The 21,469-nt window shown below is 40.7% G+C and overlaps 1 protein-coding gene across 5 annotated transcripts in view; it reads right to left on the minus strand.

Annotated features, from left to right (window-relative positions):
- SORCS3 (sortilin related VPS10 domain containing receptor 3) overlaps nt 1-21,469 on the minus strand; it is a 626,056-nt gene that overhangs the window by 5,228 nt on the left and 599,359 nt on the right. For all 5 annotated transcript variants that reach the window (XM_081543145.1, XM_081543168.1, XM_081543160.1 and 2 more), the window contains 5 exons: nt 17,234-17,357; nt 15,482-15,594; nt 11,359-11,490; nt 9,536-9,635; nt 8,495-8,600 (listed from right to left, as the gene is read on the minus strand). In XM_081543145.1, the coding sequence (XP_081399271.1) occupies nt 8,495-8,600; nt 9,536-9,635; nt 11,359-11,490; nt 15,482-15,594; nt 17,234-17,357 (575 nt within the window). The remainder of the gene's footprint in view (nt 1-8,494; nt 8,601-9,535; nt 9,636-11,358; nt 11,491-15,481; nt 15,595-17,233; nt 17,358-21,469) is intronic.

The following is a 21,469-nucleotide window of genomic DNA, read 5'->3' on the forward strand; positions in this document are numbered from 1 at the left end:
GTTGTTCCATGTCCAATTCTAATTGTTGCTTCCTGACCTGCATACAGGTTTCTCAAGAGACAGGTCAGATGGTCTGGTATTCCCATCTCTTTCAGAATTTTCCACAGTTTATTGTGATCCACACACTCAAAGGTTTTGGCATAGTCAATAAAGCAGAAATAGATGTTTTTCTGGAACTCTCTTGCTTTTTCAATGCTTGGTATGTGGTTTATAGTCAGTAAGTATTTGTCGAATAAATAGATAAATGACCTCAAAGCCAATGCTCTATTTTCATTTATTATGCCCTCAAACAAAAGACCACACTTCTATCTTAGAATTTTACAGGTAGAAGAGCCCTGTCTTACCTCATTAAATGGTGGGGAAATTGGCCTGAAGTTCAGACATTTCATGAAGTTGATTACTGGCATAGATGCTATTAAAACTCAAGACACATGACACCCATCCCAATCTAGAACATTCTGTGAAAGTGTGAAGCAGAATCACTCTGTTGCTCTAGTGCCAACCAGTTGTATTTTTAAACATCTACATTCCCTTCCCTGCTTCAACCCCACAATGAAGTAGAACATGGGGCATTTAATAATGTCTTCTGTAGCTAATTTGGAAGGACCTCAAAATATGTTTGAAACATGGACAGTTTCTACCTTTCACTGACATCCAATTTTCATGTTTCTAATGGCTGCTTTCCATACATTAAGGGAGGTGTCCCTTGACTCCTACTGGTCTAAACTAGCTTAATATAATTTACAAGAACCTTAAATGAATAGATTATGTGTGAGCCAGCAAACCAAAGGCTCTCTAAATGTAATTAAAATTTCATGCTAGACCTTACTTTCTTCTTATCTAAATAGAAAGGCAGCCTAACGACTTAGATTTCTTCTAATCATAAATGTACATATTACTCATGAATGTTGGGATCAACTGTAATATTTATTAGGTGCTAGGGGCAGGCAAACCACTCCTGATCACACAAGTCTGGGTGCTTCAGAGCTTTAGCCAAAGATCACTGTCTCCCCATTCCTGCTTTTTTAATGTTTGATACCTGTGAGAATTTGGGTATGCTGCTGCTGCTGCTGCTAAGTCGCTTCAGTCGTGGCCGACTCTGTGCGACCCCATAGACGGCAGCCCACCAGGCTCTCCCGTCCCTGGGATTCTCCAGGCAAGAACACTGGAGTGGGGTGCCATTTCCTTCTCCAACCCATGAATGTGAAAAATGAATGTGAAGTCGCTCAATTGTGTCCGACTCTTAGCGACCCCATGGATGGCAGCCTACCAGGCTCCTCCATCCATGGGATTTTCCAGGCAAGAGCACTGGAGTGGGTTGTCATTGCCTTCTCCAAATTTGGGTATACTTGCCCTTATAAAGATTGTTCCCTTTATTTGTGTCTCTGAAAATGCACCTTTTTTCAATATTTTTAATAGATGGTTGGAAGAGAATGAATTTTATGTCACAATTGGCAGCATTTAAATGTTTTTTTCAAATTGCTGTTCATTTTTTTAATACATCCACCTGTAAGACTTTTGAGACTATAAGTCAAGACTTAACCTCACTTTGCAGAAAAGAAAGGTGGGAAATGAAATTTAGAGGCACATCCTGGGCTATACATTCATATAAGTTTTAATAAGAGGATCTTAATAAGAGGAGTAAGATGGATCATTCCAAGTCATCTATATGAATTTCAGCTTTTATTTGTTTGTTCCAACTATGATTAAGTGTTAGAAGCTTGTGAGAAGAATTTAGAAGAAGCAAAGTAGGCTTCACACTATCATGAAAGCCTTACTGGAAAAAAAAAAAGTCTAGAAAATACAACAACTCAAAAAGTTTTCTTAGACAATAACAAAAAAACAAATCTACAGTCCAGAAAGAAGGTGTTATTAGGCAGAATTTTCAGAAAATAAAAGCCTTCACAAAATGATTTTTTATTATATTGCCTAAGATATCACAAAATAGCAGCCAGACATCCTGGAATGTGAAGTCAAGTGGGCCTTAGAAATCATCACTACGAACAAAGCTAGCGGAGGTGATGGAATTCCAGTTGAGCTATTTCAAATCCTCAAAGGTGATGCTGTGAAAGTGCTGCACTCGATATGCCAGCAAATTTGGAAAACTCAGCAGTGGCCACAGGACTGGAAGAGGTCAGTTTTCATTCCAATCCCAAAGAAAGGTGATGCCAAAGAATGCTCAAACTACCGCACAATTGCACTCATCTCACATGCAAGTAAAGCAATGCTCAAAATTCTCCAAGCCAGGCTTCAGCAATACGTGAACCGTGAACTTCCAGATGTTCAAGCTGGTTTTAGAAAAGGCAGAGGAACCAGAGATCAAATTGCCAATATCCGCTGGATCATCAGAAAAGCAAGAGAGTTCCAGAAAAACATCTATTTCTGCTTTATTGACTATGCCAAAGCCTTTGACTATGTGGATCACAATAAACTGTGGAAAATTCTGAAAGAGATGGGAATACCAGACCATCTGACCTGTCTCTTGAGAAACCTGTGTGCAGGTCAGGAAGCAACAGTTGGAACTGGACATGGAACAACAGACTGGTTCCAAATAGGAAAAGGAGTACGTCAAGGCTGTATATTGTCACCCTGCTTATTTAACTTATATGCAGTGTACATCATGAGAAACGCTGGGCTGGAAGAAACACAAGCTGGAATCAAGATTGCCGGGAAAAATATCAATAACCTCAGATATGCAGATGACACCACCCTTATGGCAGAAAGTGAAGAAGAACTAAAGAACCTCTTGATGAAGGTGAAAGAGGAGAGTGAAAAAGTTGGCTTAAAGCTCAACGTTCAGAAAACTAAGATCATGGCATCTGGTCCCATCACTTCATGGGAAATAGATGGGGAAACAGTGGAAACAGTGTCAGACTTTATTTTTTTGGGCTCCAGAATCATTGCTGATGGTGAAATTAATTGCCATGAAATTAAAAGACGCTTACTCCTTGGAAGGAAGGTTATGGCCAACCTAGATAGCATATTTAAAAGCAGAGACATTACTTTGCCAACAAAAGTCCGTCTAGTCAAGGCTATGGTTTTTCCAGTGGTCATGTATGGATGTGAGAGTTGGACGGAGAAGAAAGCTGAGTGCCAAAGAATTGATGCTTTTGAAGTGTGGTGTTGGAGAAGACTCTTGAGAGTCCCTTGGACTGCAAGGAGATCCAATCAATCCATCCTAAAGGAGATCAGTCCTGGGTGTTCATTGGAAGGACTGATGTTGAAGCTGAAACTCCAATACTTTGGCCACCTCATGTGAAGGGTTGTCTCATTGGAAAAGACCCTAATGCTGGGTAGGATTGGGGGTGGGAGGAGAAGGGGACGACAGAGGATGAGATGGTTGGATGGCATCACCGACTCGATGGACATGGGTTTGGGTAGACTCCGGGAGTTGGTGATGGACAGAGAGGCCTGGCGTGCTGCAATTCATGGGGTCGCAAAGAGTCGGACACAACTGAGTGAGTGAACTGAACTGAACTGATCCAAGAATAAGATCAAATATAGTCCCTTAACAGAGGAAGGAGAAAAGAGTTAATATGATCTCCAAGATTCCTTTAAATAATTTGATTCCCCTTCTATTAAGTGAGCACTTGGGATGCGGAGATTGTAGACAATGCCTGGCACAGAGTAGGCACTCAATAAATGTTTGCTGAATGAATTACTGGCTTAATGAGTTAATATGGAGATGGCAGAGAGAGAGTTTGGGGTCTGAGAACAGAGCCTGGTGAGTGATCTGGGAACAGACAGAGAAGGACACTTCCCCCAGCCTCTGCTGTCCCCGTGTTTGGCAGTCAGCTGTAGCTATTTAAATTTAAATTAATTAAAGTTAAATAAAATTGAAAATTCAGTTTTTTCACTGTACCGGTGGCTACTGTATTGGGCAGTAGAGATCACGAACAATTTTCATCTTTGCAGAAAGTTCTATTGGACAGAAAGGAAAGAAGCAAAGGAGACTCTGGGAACCATGAATAAGAATCTGACCTTTACTTGCCGGCAGGCCAGGTACCCTCCATATAGCTATCATTGGAGTTCCAGGTAGTAGTGAGAGGGCAAGGAGAACAAAGAAATAAAGGGAGATCCAAGAAGATCCAACAGGACCTCAGCCAATGGGCTTGGGCACTGGGAGGAAAGCTTCCAGAAAAAGTGACTAGAAAAGAAAAGTTAACTGATGATTGGTTACTCTTAACTGACTCAAACTGTTTATCCAGTTTAACTAGCATTTGTTTCCTGTATCCTAATTTACTGTCAGGGACATAGAAAGGGTTGGCTGGTATTTAAGAAAGGGTTGGCTGGTATTTAATTATTCTACAGAGGTAGAATAATTCAGAGATGCCATTGCCTAGCACAGATTCAAGTATTAAAGTCTGCACATTAAGAGATAGCTACATTAATAAGTTGACTATCTAGGGAGTTTAACAATGTTTACAAGAGAAGAGAAAGTTTTCTTAAGTCACAGGATACCTCTGGCCTTAATTTAGAGACACTTGACACAAAAACCTCTTTGCAGGACTTCTACTGGTCCCTGTCATCAGCAAACATGGAGTTCTAGGAGCCAGAAGGTGATAAATTTGGTTTAGCTGATCTTCAAGCCTCAGCAACCACCAGGCGTCCCCAAAACCTAATTCTTGAATGAATGAGAATGTGCTTTGTACGTAACTGAAGTATCTCCATAAATGGGTATTGCTCTGACCCTGCCATTTCTATTAATATATTGAATCTTTGCTAATTGGATATGAAAGATTTTCCCTTCTTCAAAGGGAACACGGTAGGTAGGCTGACACATCATGATCCAAGAGGACATGGACTCAAGTATTAGTCTATATACTGAGAAGGAAGGTAAATCCCGCTTTGATCTTCTAGTGGAGAGTGTTGAAAGATTTCTGCTGTTTGGCTAGTGCTTAGATGTACACTGAGTAAAACTTTTTTTGTTTGTAAAGCCTGAGAAATCCACTAGCAGGGAGCTGACAGGGGCTGGGGGGAAGGGGAAGTAGAGTGAAGCATGTTTACCACTGATCTCTTCCAAAATCTAAAAGCATTACCTTTGGAGTTTAGAAAAATTCCAAAGCTATACTCTCAAAATTCACCTGACAACAAATAATGATACTTTTACTTTACACAGACTTCCTGTGAAGCACCTTTCTATGCCACTGATACATATGAGCCTACTATGTGCCAGTTTGTGACATAGGAGGCACCTTCCAGAGACATGCTGTTATTCATAATAGCTTAGCTTTCATGATTTTCTTATTATGTACTAGATATAGATATTTTTACCTTGAAAACATGTAGCAAACCTATAAAGTATTATTGCTCTTCCATTTTACATGTGAAGAAATGAAGGCTTGGTTAGAGAGGCAGATTCAACTGCCTAAGGCTGCAAGTGCTAAAAGTAAAAACTGAGTCTGTCTAGTTTTTGAGTTCACGCTCTTGACCAGCGTATGCTTGGTAGATGCCTTACATTATCTAAATAATGGTACAGAATTATTGATTTCAATTTCATGTTTTTAATGAGTATCCTATTATATCACCCCTCCTCTGGTCTTCAAAAATAAATTTTGAATACATGTGGGGTTTGGTTTTTCTGATCGATTTACCTTTAGAAACAGGAAAAATAGGGAGGAGGATTAAAAAATGTATACTTCTGCATGCAGATTTTTACAGAGATACTGGATAACCACTATACAAGTATGTGTGTGTATGTGTATGTGTGTAACCAGATATCAGCTGTATTTTCTCTAGTTAACATCTGAAGTGGTGCAGTGCTAAAGAGTCCACCTGCCAATGCAGGAGATGCAAAAAACACGGGTTCGATCCCTGGGCCAGGAAAATGACCTGGAGTATGGACAGAAGTTTGTGATGCTGTACAGAAGACAGGTAGCAAGACCATCCCCAAGAAAAAGAAATACAAATAGCAAAATGGCTGTCTGAGGAGACCTTACAAATAGCTGTGAAAAAAAGAGAAGCAAAAAGCAAAGGAGAAAAGGGAAGATATACCCATTGAATGCAGAGTTCCAAAGAATAGCAAGGAGAGATAAGAAGCCTTCCTCAGTGATCAGTGCAAAGAAATAGAGAAAAACAATAGAATGGGAAAGACTAGAGACCTCTTCAAGAAAATTAGAGATACCAAGGGAATATTTCATGCGAAGATGGGCTCAACAAAGGACAGAAATGGTATGGACCTAACAGAAGCAGAAGATATTAGGAACAGGTGGCAAGAATACACAGAAGAACTGTACAAAAAAGATCTTCACGACCCAGATAATCATGACGATGTGATCACTCACCTAGAGCCAGACATCCTGGAATGTGAAGTCAAGTGGGCCTTAGGAAGCATCACTACTAACAAAGCTAGCGGAGGTGATGGAATTCCAGTTGAGCTATTTCAAATCCTGAAAGATGATGCTGTGAAAGTGCTGCACTCAATATGCCAGCAAATTTGGGAAACTGAGCAGTGGTCACAGGACTAGAAAAGGTCAGTTTTCATTCCAATCCCTAAGAAAGGCAACGCCAAAGAATGCTCAAACTACCACACAATTGTACTCATCTCACACACTAGTAAAGTAATGCTGAAAATTCTCCAAGCCAGGTTTTAATAATACATGAACCGTGAACTTCCAGATCTTCAAGCTGGATTGAGAAAAGACAGAGGAACCAGAGATCAAATTGCCAACATCCAACGGATCACGGAAAAAGCAAGAGAGTTCCAGAAAAACATCTATTTCTGCTTTATTGACTACATCAAAGCCTTAACTGTGTGGATCACAATAAACTGTGGAAAATTCTGAAAGAGATGGGAATACCAGACCACCTGACCTGCCTCTTGAGAAATCTGTATGTAGGTCAGGAAGCAACATTTAGAACTGGACATGGAACAACAGACTGGTTCCAAATAGGAAAAGGAGTACGTCAAGGCTGTATATTGTCACCCTGATTATTTAACTTATATGCAGAGTACATTATGAGAAACGCTGGGCTCGATAAAGCACAAGCTGGAATCAAGATTGCTGGCAGAAATAGCAATAACCTCAGATATGCAGATGACACCACCCTTATGGTAGAAAGTGAAGAAGAACTAAAGAGCCTCTTGATGAAGGTGAAAGGGGAGAGTGAAAAAGTTGGCTTAAAGCTCAACACTCAGAAAACTAAGATCATGGCATCTGGTCCCATCACTTCATGGCAAATAGATGGGGAAACAGTGGCAGACTTAATTTTGGGGGGCTCCCAAATCACTGCTGATGGTTACTGCAGCCAAGAAATTAAAAGACACTTGCTCCTTAGAAGAAAAGTTATGACCAATCTAGATAGTATATTAAAAAGCCGAGACATTACTTTGCCAACAAAGGTCTAGTCAAAGCTATGGTTTTTCCAGTAGTCATGTATGGATGTGAGAGTTGAACTATAAAGAAAGCTGAGCGCTGAAGAATTGATGCTTTTGAAGTGTGGTGTTGGAGAAGACACTTGAGAGTCCCTTGGACTGCAAGGAGATCCAACCAGTTTATCCTAAAGGAAATCAGTCCTAAATATTCATTGGAAGGACTGATGTTGAAGCTGAAACTCCAATACTTTGGCCACTTGATGCGAAGAGCTGACTCATTGGAAAAGACCCTGATGCTGGGAAAGATTGAGGGTGGGAGGAGAAGGGGCTGACAGAGGATGAGATGGTTGGATAGCATCACTGACTGAATGGACATGAGTTTGAGTAAGCCCTGGGAGTTGGTGATGGACAGGGAGGCCTGGTGTGCTGCATTCCATGGGGTCGCAAAACTTCGGACATGACGGAGTGACTGAACAGAACTGAACTGAGGAAATAAAACCCACTCCAATATTCTTGCCTGGAAAATACCATGGATAGAGGAGCCTCACAGGTTACAGTTCTTGAGGTAGCAAAGAGTCCGATACGACTGAGCACGCACACATACATTTCTCTACTTAGTCACCCTAAATGAGTGGTAAGCTGTAGAAAAAGATCTCCTAAATATTTGAGACCATACTACAGAAACTTAGATGAGGTCTGAAAACCCCTCAGACTTCTCTTGAAGAAAATAAACTGACTTCATAGGCTACCCCTCATTTTCCTAGTGTTGTATTATTCACTCAGTCATGTCTCTTTGCGATCCCATGGACGATGCCTGCAAGGCTCCTCTGTCCCTGGCATTCTCCAGGCAAGAATACTGAAGTGGGTTGCCATTCCCTTCTCCAAGGGATCTTTCCGACCGAGGGATCAAATGCAGGTCTCCCTCATTGCAGGCAGATTCTTTACCATCTAAGCCACTTCATTTTTCCAATTCAACATGATTATAAACTAGAGAGAGTTCATATTAAGTCCATTTACTCTCTGACCCTAAAACATTCCTGTTCTTCCCCAACGCCAAATACAGCTTCAGGGAAAGTTAATATCACATAGTTGGGATGAGTTTAGCAATGTAAGTTACAGGAAGAATCAGCCCCCAGGAACCTAGCCCCATGCCTAAAATTGAGTGATGGCAGCACATACCTTTTAAACTTGTAGATCAAAAACACAGCCAGGCCGACAAACACTACTGACAAGAGCATAAGCATGGCTGAGCTGCTGTGCCCAGCACTAGAGTCCACCAGCGGAGCTAGGAGGAAAGAACAGACTTGCTCATTCGGAAGCTATTAGCTGGGGGGAGTATCCATTGGAGAACGAAGCCAGCTGGTCTCCAACCTTACATACAGCCTCCAATTGCCCTGCATGCTATCTGGGCAGAGGAAGCTTGGCTTCAATGATGATGGTACCTTGATCACAGCTTCTAGGGAAAGTAAACTCCTTGCTCTGCCTGGGGAAACCTGCTGTTCCTGCTATAAATTGTACTCAGCCAAGGGGAGCAGGAACAGGGTATGAATGTTCCTTTTCTTAGACAGCTGAATGCTTGTCAATGTGATTATAGGTGATAGAGTGTTACTGTTTCTTCCTTTATTCTATTCTGGTAAAAATATGGCTGGATGGGCACATGTGGAACCTCTACCTCTGAAAAGCTTTCATTAATTAGAAATAGTTAGCAAATAGGCTTTTCCAGAGAGCCAAAGGTGGGTGTCCAATGGGACATGCCTCTTTAGAATTTCTCTCATTAATCAACCACCCAGAGCTAGTCCCTCTTTTCACTTAGATTTAAACATTCTAAATTGAAGGGAGTATTAAAGTTATTTGATCTGATCTCCGAATCAAGATTCATTGAATCAAATAACTGTAGAAATTAAGGGAGATTGAGAATTACATTATAGATAAGAAACTGTTATACATAAGGAACATAATAAATTCAAGGCCCAAAGAAATTGTAGGTTTTCCTGGAGATCATCCAGGAATTCAATAGCAAAGCCACTTCTAAAGATGTCTACTTGCCACCCTAACAGGAGGCCTCAAGAAAGATGTGATTAATCTTTCCTTGCCATCACTACACAAAGCCATTCATGAGCATTTATTGGAAAGTGTTTGGTAACCATCTCCTCCGTCTTATCTCCAGGATATCAGATCACCATACCCATCTCCCCACCCCATATGCCTTCAGGCACTTACCTAAGGTCAGCTGTGTGACATACACAATGACTTGAACGCCTGGCTTCAGCTCAAACTGGACCAAGTTTTGGTTTAGAGCGTTAAACAGAGTCTCTACAATCTGGAGGAAAAAAAGAGAGAGAGAAGCTACATGAGAAGAAATGTCATGCGATGGTGCCCCCTCATGGAGAAAGAAACCGGGGTCAATCGGCAAAAAATAACCTATTCAGTGAGAGGACAGGCTATTGGAACATTTTCATCCATTTGGTTCTCCCAGCCCCTAGAGCCCTGTGAAGCCAAGGACAAGTTGGTATTATTTGCTCCTGCTGGAGAGGAGAGTGAGACAGAGGTGTGTCCACAGTCACCTAGGGAATTTGAGTTGACAACAGACATAGATGCTTCATCCAACTCCCAGCTCAGTGTCTTTTCATCCAAGCCTGTATAACTTTCCATAGAGAGACGTGTTATGGGTCCCAGTGAAAGAAAGTCAACCCACCATTAGTTCTTTAATGTGAACAAGCAACACACACAGGATAGAGGCCCTGCCGGGGTTAAAGCAGGCACACCACAGCCCACTCCCCTGCTGCTTCTCTTTTAGAGACAATGGGAGGCAAACATCAAAGCAGAAGCTGCCTTTTTATAGGATAATTTTTCCTCTTTACTTTTCCCCAGCAAGTCTCAGAACACATAACATCGATTTAATCACTGTGTAATTCCCACATGAAAGCTGAGGCAGACTGAGGCTGTTGTCCCTAACTCTTATCTCGCTGTACGCGCCTTAATATCACAGCTGCTATTCATCACCGTAATTACCTATTTATCTAAATGGATGGATATTGTAGCTTCCAAATATAGTTCACACATGCCACTTGCTATTTCAGAATAAAGGGGTCTTGTAAAAGTGATGTACGCATTGAAAAGCTGAATTTATATCTGGCCAGTTTCAATATGCAGCCCTGTAATGCAAGGATCCACTTCATTTCCAGAGAAACTGACCATGATGGCATCTGTGCAGCCCGTGGTGGACTGTGCCCAGCGTGGGATGGGGTGACAGCTAGGTGAGTAGCAGAGGGTCTTGGAAGATGTCTATACAATGATTAATTCGAAAGGGAGCAAATGTGTTTGATTCATGCTGGTTTTTAGCAGCTTCTTTCGCAGTTATTTCTGTTTCTAATTCATCACAGGAAAGCATGGGAAGGTAAAGCAAAGCCCAGACAAGTAAGACCCCAGCAAGAGCAGGGAGTGAGAGAGGGAGACACGGGACCACAGCTGCCTTCACTTCTAGGCTGGTATGCAGATCATAAGAGCTATATGCCATTTGATAAAGACAGTAAATCATGATCCCTTTGGGGAATGCTGCTTCCTTAGTCAAAGCAATACGAGGCAATCCATCTCTCTCCAAAGACACACGTTTAAAAGCAGTTCATTTTCTTCCTAGGAGCAGAACTTCTGTTGACCAGGATTTTTCAAGACAGGAAGCACCTTTTTGAGAAATAGACAGGGAAATTCAAATTCTTCTCTTCATCCCCCACCCCCCATCTCTTTTCGCCAGGACAACTCATTAGCTGGGAGACATGAGCAAGCTGCAGGAATGGCAACTGTTGGGATGAATGATTTCAGGAGTGCTTTTCTTTCCTGTGTGGCTAAATGCTCCAGTGTGTGTGCATTTGTGTTTATTCTGGGTAAAGCTGATTGTTCTCCAAAGCCCTGGTGCCAGACAATGAGTGACAGGTTGGTGGACAAATAGGAAAGGGTTCAGTTTACCTTTTGGGCTAAAAATACTTTGTGTTCCCTTAGAGGGTGAGGTGCAGGAGAGTGTCCTAGCCAAGTTTTCTTTCACTCACTTGTTCCAGGTCCCCTTCATTGCCTTTCCTCCTCTCTGTCAAGTTCTTGGGGGGAAGGATGAAGAGCTCTGCAGAAGTGGGGAGGCCAGGGAACACGGCAACTAGGATCTGGTCTTCCGGGACACTGGTTACCTGCAAAGACATTTTGACTGAAGAGTGGGGTCCTGGAGGATCCAGCCTTCCCCAAGTCAATAACAAGGATATTGATTAGGCATTTTTAATACGGCATTTAAGCACAGTTTCCAATATACATTCAGGCCTTCCTTTTGCTTTCCCTAGAACTGCTAAGCAGAGAATTAGTTTCTCTACCTCCTCTGCTCTTACATACATCTTTCATGAAACTAAAACACTACTATGAATGATCTGCAAAATATTGTTTGCTGGCAACATTGGCAAAAGCTCCTCCCATATTTTCCATTTTTCTACACTAAGAAGACTAGAGCTTCTGGCTAAAACATGAACAGACTGGCTGTAAATGAAGAATAAGAAGTTATAAACAAACACGGGAAAATGCAAATAAAAAAAGAGCAAAGCAGTTCTTGTTTTCACTTACTAAAGCAGGATTTTTTATTAAGTTAAAATAGCTAATACTGGTGCAGCTTCAATTAAGAGGTTTCCTCAACTGTTGCTGGCAGCGCTAAAAATTGATACATGTTGCCAATTTATTTTTCAAAAGGCTTACTGTAAAGTCATAAACATATTCAGACCCTTCATTCAGAAACTGTAACTTGGAGTGTTTGTCCTAAAGAAATAATCCAAAATACAGGAAAAGCCATTTGGAGGAAGAAACACTCATAACATTACTTATAATATCAAATAAATGGGGAAATATTAAATATTCAAAAAAGTTAAGTAAATAATGGTTATGCTACCATAAAGATGATAATTAGCACAGTGAGACAAAATGGAAAAACGCTTAATGAGAGCTATATTCTGATCTAGTTCTTTACATTTCCTTGGCTACAACTCTATAAAAATAAAAATGTATACACATGAAAAATAAAACAAGATGCTAAAAGTTGAGTTAAGATGCTGAAATTTTAAATGAATTTTTCTATTCCTGAGGGTTTAGTAAAAGGATTATATTACTTTTTGATAAAAACTAAATGTAAGCTTCCATCCGAAGGTAAAATTCTCAGGAAAATAAAACTCTGAATTCTTCCCTGTAAAGAGTAGTCCTATTCTTTCCTATGTGTCTCCTGAAAGTCTTTTAACCAGAACAAAGCTTTTGTCAATTCAAATGTGATATACACATATATAAATATAGTTTTTGATTTGGCAGAAATACGCATCTCCTCCTAGAAGTCTCCCCTGACTATCTCACCTTCAATGACCTGCTCCATGTCAGCCTCTTGGTCCTAGCACTTCAGATTTCCATGAAAGGAATTTAGATCATGCCCACAGTAAGGTATGTCTATCTGCTATAGTCTTTTCTCTAATAGGTTCTTATTGTATGTCTGCCCAGATATTCAGTGGCAAAGGGGGGGCGGGGGGTGGTCTCTATGGCTACCTCACTGTTCCAAATGATGCCTGACAGTGAGGAAAGAATAAATAGACACTGGACTGAATATAAGTGGAGGGGCTGTCTCCCATTAGCTCAGCTCCAATTCATATTTGGAACTAGAGACTGGCATTAACTCTCAGGGATGTGATGAAGGAAAGAGAGAGTGCCAAGCTGCAGAGAACTAGTGAGTGGCAGTCAGAAGCCTGTAAAGCCCCACAGAGCGGGGAGGCATCTCCAGGGAGCTCGAGGAGGTTTTGCCAGATGCCTCAGTTTCCTGCTGGGAGGCAAGATGGATTTATTCTAACTAGGCAGGGGAAGTAATTCTCAGAGAACAGACAGAGGTCAGACAATCACCCTATCGAGAAAATGGGATAAGCCCAAGAGTTGGCAGGTGTTCCCAGGGAAGAGGGGTCACAGGGTGCACCATTCAGGGAACGTGGAAGGACCTAACTCCAATCATACAAATCCAGCACAGTCCTAGATGTCTCATAGTCAAAGGCATACAAGATCAATTTCATTTTCATCCCTCTCTTCGAACAAGTTTTTGTAAACAGATATGAGGTATAGTCCTTATAGACAGCTCCTCACAGGGATGCTCTTATATTAGTATCTTTTATCTATTCTTCCTCTCTGGCAGATTCTTTCCCGTGTCCTTCCCTGGATCTTTCTCCTTTACCTTGGAGAGCATCAGCATCCATCTCTGCCCTGCCCCCTCTCCCCCTCAGGGTGGCTGGGGGGTGAGGGCAGACTTAAAGACCTCCATGGCCTCAGTTCCAGCATCACTACCTCCTACAGAAACCTCACTTGATCTCCAATCCATATCTTTGAGTCTCCTGGTTATCTTTACCCAGCTGTTTCTCAGATACTCCAAACTCATATACAAGACCAAATCATCATTGTTCCCCAGGTATGTTTCTCCTACACAGTTGCCATCTTGATCAATGGCAAGGAAAATCCTCTCCTTCCTACTCTTATAATCAGAAAGCTTCTCCTCCCCTCTCATTCACACTATATTTTATTAGTCACCAGTTCTATTGCTCAACAGGTTAAGTTAGCCTCTGGATTTTTCCTTTTCAGGATTTTATTATTACGTCTGGTTTAGACAAATGCAGTAGTCTTTTAACAGGGCATCTCTTGTGAAATCATCCCCTACCCTATTCACTTCCCACCTCTAGAGACCATCCTCTGTATTACCACAAGATTGGGTGTCTGAAATATAAACAACCACTAATTCCATCACGATAAAACCTGAGACTGCAAGCCACGTGGCAGAGCAGTTCTCCTGGGTTCTCTTACCCTACTGCTCTCCACCCAGGCACCACTTCCCAATAAAATCACTTGCTTTGTCAGCAAAATAAATAAATAAATAAATAAAGTATTTTTTTTTTTTACCTAAATAATAAAGAAAGAACACCTTTCACACTTCCCAGAGCCTCCAGGATGTATGCCAAACCCCTTTTAGCTGCTCAGACCCTTCACAAAATGATCAATCCATCCCAGCATAACATCAGTCACACCTGCCCTTATAACTTATAGATTGGCTAAAATAAACTGCCATTTATCAAATATGCTGTACTTACCATAGACCATGGCTTTGCACATGCTTTCACTGTACCTGAGAGACATCATCCTCTCTCTGTAAACTACCATTTATCCTTTAAAACAGAGTTCAAGTATTCCCTCCAAAGACTATTCTACTAGTTCACAATTATTTACTGAATCACAAATATGTGTTAAGCCTGAACTTTTCTGGATAGAGTGAATTGCACTTTTCTCCATGCTCCTTTGAAATGCTGGCCATGCCTCTCTCATAGAACTAGTTGCACATTAGACTTAAATTTGAATTGACCATGTTTTATCTATCATTGTATTCTAGAGCCTAGGTCTGAGCAAATGGTTAACAAAACCATTTCAACTTGCTCTAAAGAAAATATTCTGTTGTCGTTCAGTTGTCAAGTCATGTCTGACTCTTTGTGACCCCACAGACTGCAGTATGCCAGGCTTGGTGCTAACTATAACCCTAGAGTCTGCTGGCATGCTCTATTTCTTAGCTTGTCACCTTCTGACTGCGACATATGGTCAATGGAAATCTTGAAGTCTGATTGTCTGGTTAAAAAGCAACAACAAAAGGGAGGGGATATATGTATACCTATGGCTGATTCATGTTGAGGTTTGACAGAAAACAACAAAAGTCTGTAAAGCAATTATCCTTCAATTAAAAAACAAATAAATTAAAAAAAAACAGCAACAAAAACAATAAACAAAAACTCTCTAAACTTTGGTGGGCCAAACGAGTGAATGACATAAGTATATACTTAAGCAGTGGTCCATCAATCATTTTATTAAAGGGGTCAATCTCCTGTCTTAGAAAAATGTAGGAGAAAGATGCTGTCAATTTCCCATCCTCAAACATGGGATTGATTCTCTGTCTTTATCTCTTCTGAATCTCTCCATCTTTCTTTTCCATCTTTCATTTCCTCTATCCTTCTCTCTCTTTTTGCAGAGCAATAATCTTTATTTAACTGTAGAATGGTGGTCTGAATCCATGAAAATGCCTCCAGGACCACACCATCTGGTTCTTTATTCATGAAGATTTAAGCAAAGATCAAGTCAACTTACTTTCACCAGAGCCCGCTTGATCACATTGGCAATATCTTGCCTCCACTCTGGAATGTCAGGATTGTGGTAATCCAGATTAGGAGAGAAAGATAACAGCTGGGACTGGAAGTATTCTGCAAGGAGAGAGCACGTGTGAGTGAGGCTGAGAAAGGATGTGATAAGGTGGGGAGACTCCATCATCTTTGACACTTTAGGAAAAGGGCTTCCATGTGGCCTCATCTCTAATTCTGTATTTTCAGCCTGTCTCTTGGCTTCGGGATTTGGTGACTGGAAGTCACCTACTGGAAGTAGGTTTGTGCTCCTACCAATTTTTTTTGTTTTTAAAATCTTAAGAATTTCTTCTTGTAAATAAACATCCAAAATGCAAGATAATTGTGAAACTCAAGGAAAAGGAGACTTTTGCTGCTACAGGTGGTATCATGCAGAGGCAACAATAAAGCATTTATAAATTGAGCTAGATTAGAATGGAGCTTTTTCTTGTGTTTCCCTTTGTTCCATACTGCTAGAAACTGCCTCAGGGGGTTAGAAAATATGTCAAAATGTGTATCTAGGCTGTGGGTAACATTTGGTTTCTTGATCTGATTGGTAGATACACAGGTCTGTCCACTTTGTGGTAATTCATGAAGCTGAAACACGATCTGTGTACTTCTCTATATTTTAATTTTTTTAATTGAAGTATGGTTGATTTACAATGTTGTGCTCATTTATGCTATACAGCAAAGTGACCCAGTTTTATACATATATACATTCTTTTTTATATTCTTTTCCATTATGGTTTATCCTAGGAGACTGGATATAGTTCCCTATGCTATACAGTAGGACCTTATTGTCTATTCCTTCAAAATGTAATAGTTTACATCTACAAACCCCAAACTCCCAGCTGCACTCCAATAAAAATGTTTAAAGTCTTCCAGGTGCCCAATGAGAGAGCCTGAACCTCAAGGTTGCAGAACTGTAGGAAAAGGCACTCATCTGGGGTGAAGTGTAAGATATAAACTGAGTCAAAGGATCACATACCTTAGTATAACTTTCTAGTAAACCCTGTTTTCCAGGGTTTTCTTCTAGGCCTTTTTTTCCCTATAGTGGCTGTTTTTGGGGTCTGAGGGAGGTTCACTGAATGGTGGTAGAAGCACAGTTTGATTGAAAATTAACTTAATAATTAAGGATGGTCCTCCAGGATTGAGAACAGAATGATGACTCTGTTTACCACTCTCCTGCCTTGTTTTATCCTTATATTCTTAGCCTTATTCTTATCCTTTGCAGCCAAAGATGTTAGAGTCTCCAACAACAAACAAAACACATCAGTTATGTATAGTTCATCTCAGTACCTAAGCTATGAGTTCCTCAAGAGCAGGTACTGTAACTCCTCCAGCTTTTGAAATCACTGGTTCGCACCTCACAAAAAATGGATGCTACATGTGTGTTATCGATACCTTGGCAGTTCAACAGATCAAGATGCTTTGATGATAGTCTTTTCAGCTCAGCATCTTTTCAACTTATGATTTATCCCTGTCTAATGAGACCATCAGGTTGTGATGCAGACATATCATGGAAGACAAATAATGTTTATCTGTACCTACTTCTCTAACAATCTCAGTATCTATTCAAGGACAAGGACAGAAGTACCTGCAGATACCTTTTGTGGACCTACACAATTTTCCCACAGCCTGGGCAATTTCCAAAGCAGTCAGTGAATGCCGCTAGGGTGGCTGGAGGGGATCACTGGGCAGGAAGGGGCATTACAGGGCTTACCGTGAACAGCAATATCTTTTGTGTCCTGGATGAGGGCATTCCCAGCGGCCACCTGGACAGTGATGGTATTTGTTCCCTCTGCTAGGAATGTGAAGGAAATGCTGCTGTCCAAGGTGATGAGGGGCTAAAAGAGAGAAGCAGAAACACTCACTTAGTCCTTTAGGGGAATGTCAGATTCCCTCCTTTCCTGTAAATCTCAGACTCTCACCAATCTGCATAGCATTTACATATCCCCAAGGGATCCTAACTTGAAGAAGGAAAAAAAAAATTGCACCGCTTTCTAAATTATATATCTAGTACCCAGGAAGCATATTAATATCCTTGAAATGCACTGTAAAATGCTAATTCTAAGAGATGAAGACAAGACTGGGCACCATGGACTTTGCCCATCATTCTGTTACTTCTCCTGGAGCAAAGGAGAAGCACCTTTTGTAATCTATTCCTACTGGCTCTGGGAATAGGTAATAACTTTCTCTTTTCCTCTAATATTTTGTGTGACTTATATTTTCATCATGTATTCCATTGGGCTGTAAGATTTTTCAGAGAAGTGACCTCATTTTATTTATTTCTGAATCACCTGCCTTTGGCATGTTGTCTTACATCTAGCAGAATCCATATATAAGTTGTATATACAGTCATATTATTGAGATTTTGTTTTATCATATCTGTGTGTTCCATTGCAAGGCATTTCTAACAATTTAAATAAGTTGGGAAACAGATAAACATGCATATCTGTGCTCACTTTTTAATCGTTTTTCTTTTTCTGTTCTCTTTCCCTGATCATAACAGATAGGGACTTGCCAAAGGTAGAGACAGATAATAAGCATATGCTTTCCCTTAGAAATTAGGATCTTAGTAGAAGCAAGGGCTTATTGGACAGAAGAGAATGCAGATTCTGAGATTAAAGTGTCATTATTCAGTGGTTATCTTGAGGCCCATGTCCTCTCAAGCTATCTGGTGTTTGCAAGGTAAGGCACTCTAGTAGGAGGCTTTTCTAAGGCAGCTCATGAATAGATGTCACGAGTGCAGATGAGCAGACCCCATCTCCTCTCTGTGGGTTAGGATGACAATAGGATAGAGCAATGATGTCACCAGTTGTGAGGATGCATAGACTTGCCTCTTAAGAATGTGGATACCAGCCAGTGTTCACACAGCACATCTGTGCACCTAGATGCTGCAGAGGCTGAGAGATGCAGCATTCAGACTACAGCATCCCTTCTGCAAAACTGAAATCCCTTTCTAGCTCAGAATTTTCACCTGGGCCTCTGAAACAATAATTTGATTTCTTGGCTTTAAAATTCTATTGCTCTATTTTATGACCAAGCTGATGGCTGGAGTCAGACAGGATTAGACATTGCCCTAAGCTTGCTGACACCCTTTCTTCTCTGTCTGCTAAATGAAAGAAGGAAGTGAGTGTGGAAAGAGTTACACTTTTTTTATTAACTAGGAGTAAGCCCAGAGTCCAAGCATGCTTCCTCATACTTATGGTTCTGTGATGATATGCACAAGGATGTGAACTCATTAATTTAACCACAAATGAGGTACAAGTAGGTTCTGTGATGGACATCAACTCCAACAGACCAATGGGGCTGTTTAGTGTCCTGTGTTGAGAAGTCAAGCTGGGCTTAACAGCAACATTGGCCATGGACATGGAATAAAGGAAGACTGTGTGCCACTGTGTGCCATCGTTGGTGTAACAAGAGCAGAGACTTGAAACTCTGGCTCTGTTACTATTTTAATGAATGACCTTGGGAAAAGTCTTTCCCCACTGTGGGCCTTAGCTCAAAGTTGTAAGGACTTATTCAGTAATAAGAACACACAGAAGTAATGAATGGCTTTCGGCTAATCTTCTAGTTCATACTAGTCAACCCATTAGGGCTTGTCTGTCAGAATGCCTTCAATTGTTTCATTACCTTAGTCATATTCTTTGGAAGGAAAATAAGATACAGCTGTATACCCAACAGAATGACAAAAATTTCTTTAAAAATAATAACAAATATTGTTGAGGATGTGGAGTAACTAGAACTCTCATACATTTTTGATGGGATGTACAATGGTGCAACTATGTAGGAAAAAGTTCACTTTTATAAGAAATTATAATAATTTTTCTAAGGTAATTATGCTATTTTATATTTATGGCTTAGCAATTGCAGTCTGGGAAATTTAGACAAGATAAAAGAAAACATGTATCCACAAACAGAAGAAAATGCTCATAGCAGTTGCATTCATAAAAACCAAAAACTGAAACAAATCTAGAAGAATTTATCAATAGGAAAATGAATAAACAAGCCAAAGTACATGCATTCAACAAAATAAAAAAGCAAATATTGATATACATAACAGTATGGATGAGTCCCAAAACCATAAAAAATTAAAGAGACCTTATATAAAAGAATTCATATGGTATGAATATGATGTTCTATTAATAGAAAAGATAGACCTAATTCATGATGGGAAAAAATAGTGGTTGGTTCTGAGATTTGGGGTGGGAATTTACTGAGAAGGGGTATGGAAAACTTTTGGAAGCAATGTTAATAATATATATCTTGATAGGAGTTTGGGTTATAGGTATGTGTATTTGTCAGAACTCAGGAAGTACAGACTTCAGATCTGTCCATTTCATGATTGATTCATTTCATACCTCCGTGGGGGAAAAATTGTAAACAAGTAAAGAACTCTAGCTAATGATATAGCCTGAAGCATTTAGGATAAAGCATATAGGTGTCTGAAATTTACTATGAAATGAATTTTAAAAAATTAAGATCAGTTGATGGCTGGATAGAAGGATGGACAGATAGACATGATAAAACAAGCATAGTAGATGTTAATGATAGACTATGTGTACTTAGTCGCTCAGTCGTGTCTGACTCTTTGTGACCCCAGGGACTGAAGTCTGCCAAGCTCCTCTGTCCATGGGGATTCTCCAGGCAAGAATACTGGAGTGGGTTGCCATGCCCTCCTCCAATGATAGACTATAGGTGGTGGGTATATGGATATTCACTGTAAAATTATTTCAATTTTAATTTGTGTTTGAAGTTTTTAATAATAAAATGATGGGAGAGAAACAAAACAGCAAAGGAATAACTGATGCGTTTTTATTTTTTCTTGCTTCCATAAATTGCTCTCTCTGACCATAACTATATCACATTACCCTTCTGTTTTGGTTACTGTCCTCAGCTATCTCTAATCTCTACCCACCTCTCACCATCAGGATCCTTTCTCCCTTAATGGTGGTCCCTTCAAGGAATCTGGCTACCCACTCCAGTATTCTGGCCTGGAGAATTCCATGGACTGTATAGTCCATGGGGTCACAAAGGGTCAGACACGACTAAGCGAATTTCACTTTTTTTTCCCAAGGAATCTGCACTACTCCCACATCATCTTCAGCTCTCAGGGGTCTACATGGTCCCCACTCATCTTTCTCTGCACACTCTTCTTGTCTTAGACTTGGGTGACTGGGCTGGGCAAACTGAGAGGAGAGGGATTCCTCCCATTCCAGCAGATCTGATTTTCTGTCCTCTGGCTGCTTCCCTAGCAGATCCATGAACCAAGCAAGGAAATGCCAGTTGAGGTGGGAGGGAGGATGCCATCCCATCAGCCAGTCAGGGCTCTGAGCCACAGCAAACTGTGTTAAATGAGCACACTTGGCCTCCAGGGTAGCAGACCACAGGCTTCCACGCTAGAGAGATGGCAGAAACTAATTTTGTTTCTCAAATTGCTTTTGTTTTTCATCGGCTATTATGGCATCATGGCTGATTTCACCTCCCTTGCAAAGCTGGAACACTCCACGGAATTCTTGAGTTCTTCACTGGCCACCCATGTCTAGTACACAACGCTAAATTAAATCAAGTATTTTAAGGTTCATTTACTAAATCTATTAGGCAAGCAGACACGTTTATTAAGCCAGACCTCTGTTAATCCCAGCAAATTGGCCTTTTAGAGCCCCACAAATCCAACACGCAGCCAATTGACTTCTCCGTGTTTTGTCCAAGCTGCAGGGCCAGCCCATGGCAAGGCTCGTGGCCTGCATAGGTTGTGGGTTACATCCCTGCCCACAAAGAGTCCCTCATGTGTAACAGGTCACATACTATCCAGTAAGCCCAGCAAGACATCAGCAAAGCTCTTGAGCAACTACATAGTTAGAAGATATCCACTTGAATAATGGATCCGGGAGCTTCAAGGAAATGTGTGGATGCAGCCTACACCATTTTCCCAATCACAGTAAGTCAACATAGA

This window comes from Giraffa tippelskirchi, chromosome 2 (assembly GCF_054371585.1).
Source record: "Giraffa tippelskirchi isolate mGirTip1 chromosome 2, T2T-mGirTip1v1.2.pri, whole genome shotgun sequence".
Lineage (NCBI taxonomy): Eukaryota > Metazoa > Chordata > Mammalia > Artiodactyla > Giraffidae > Giraffa > Giraffa tippelskirchi.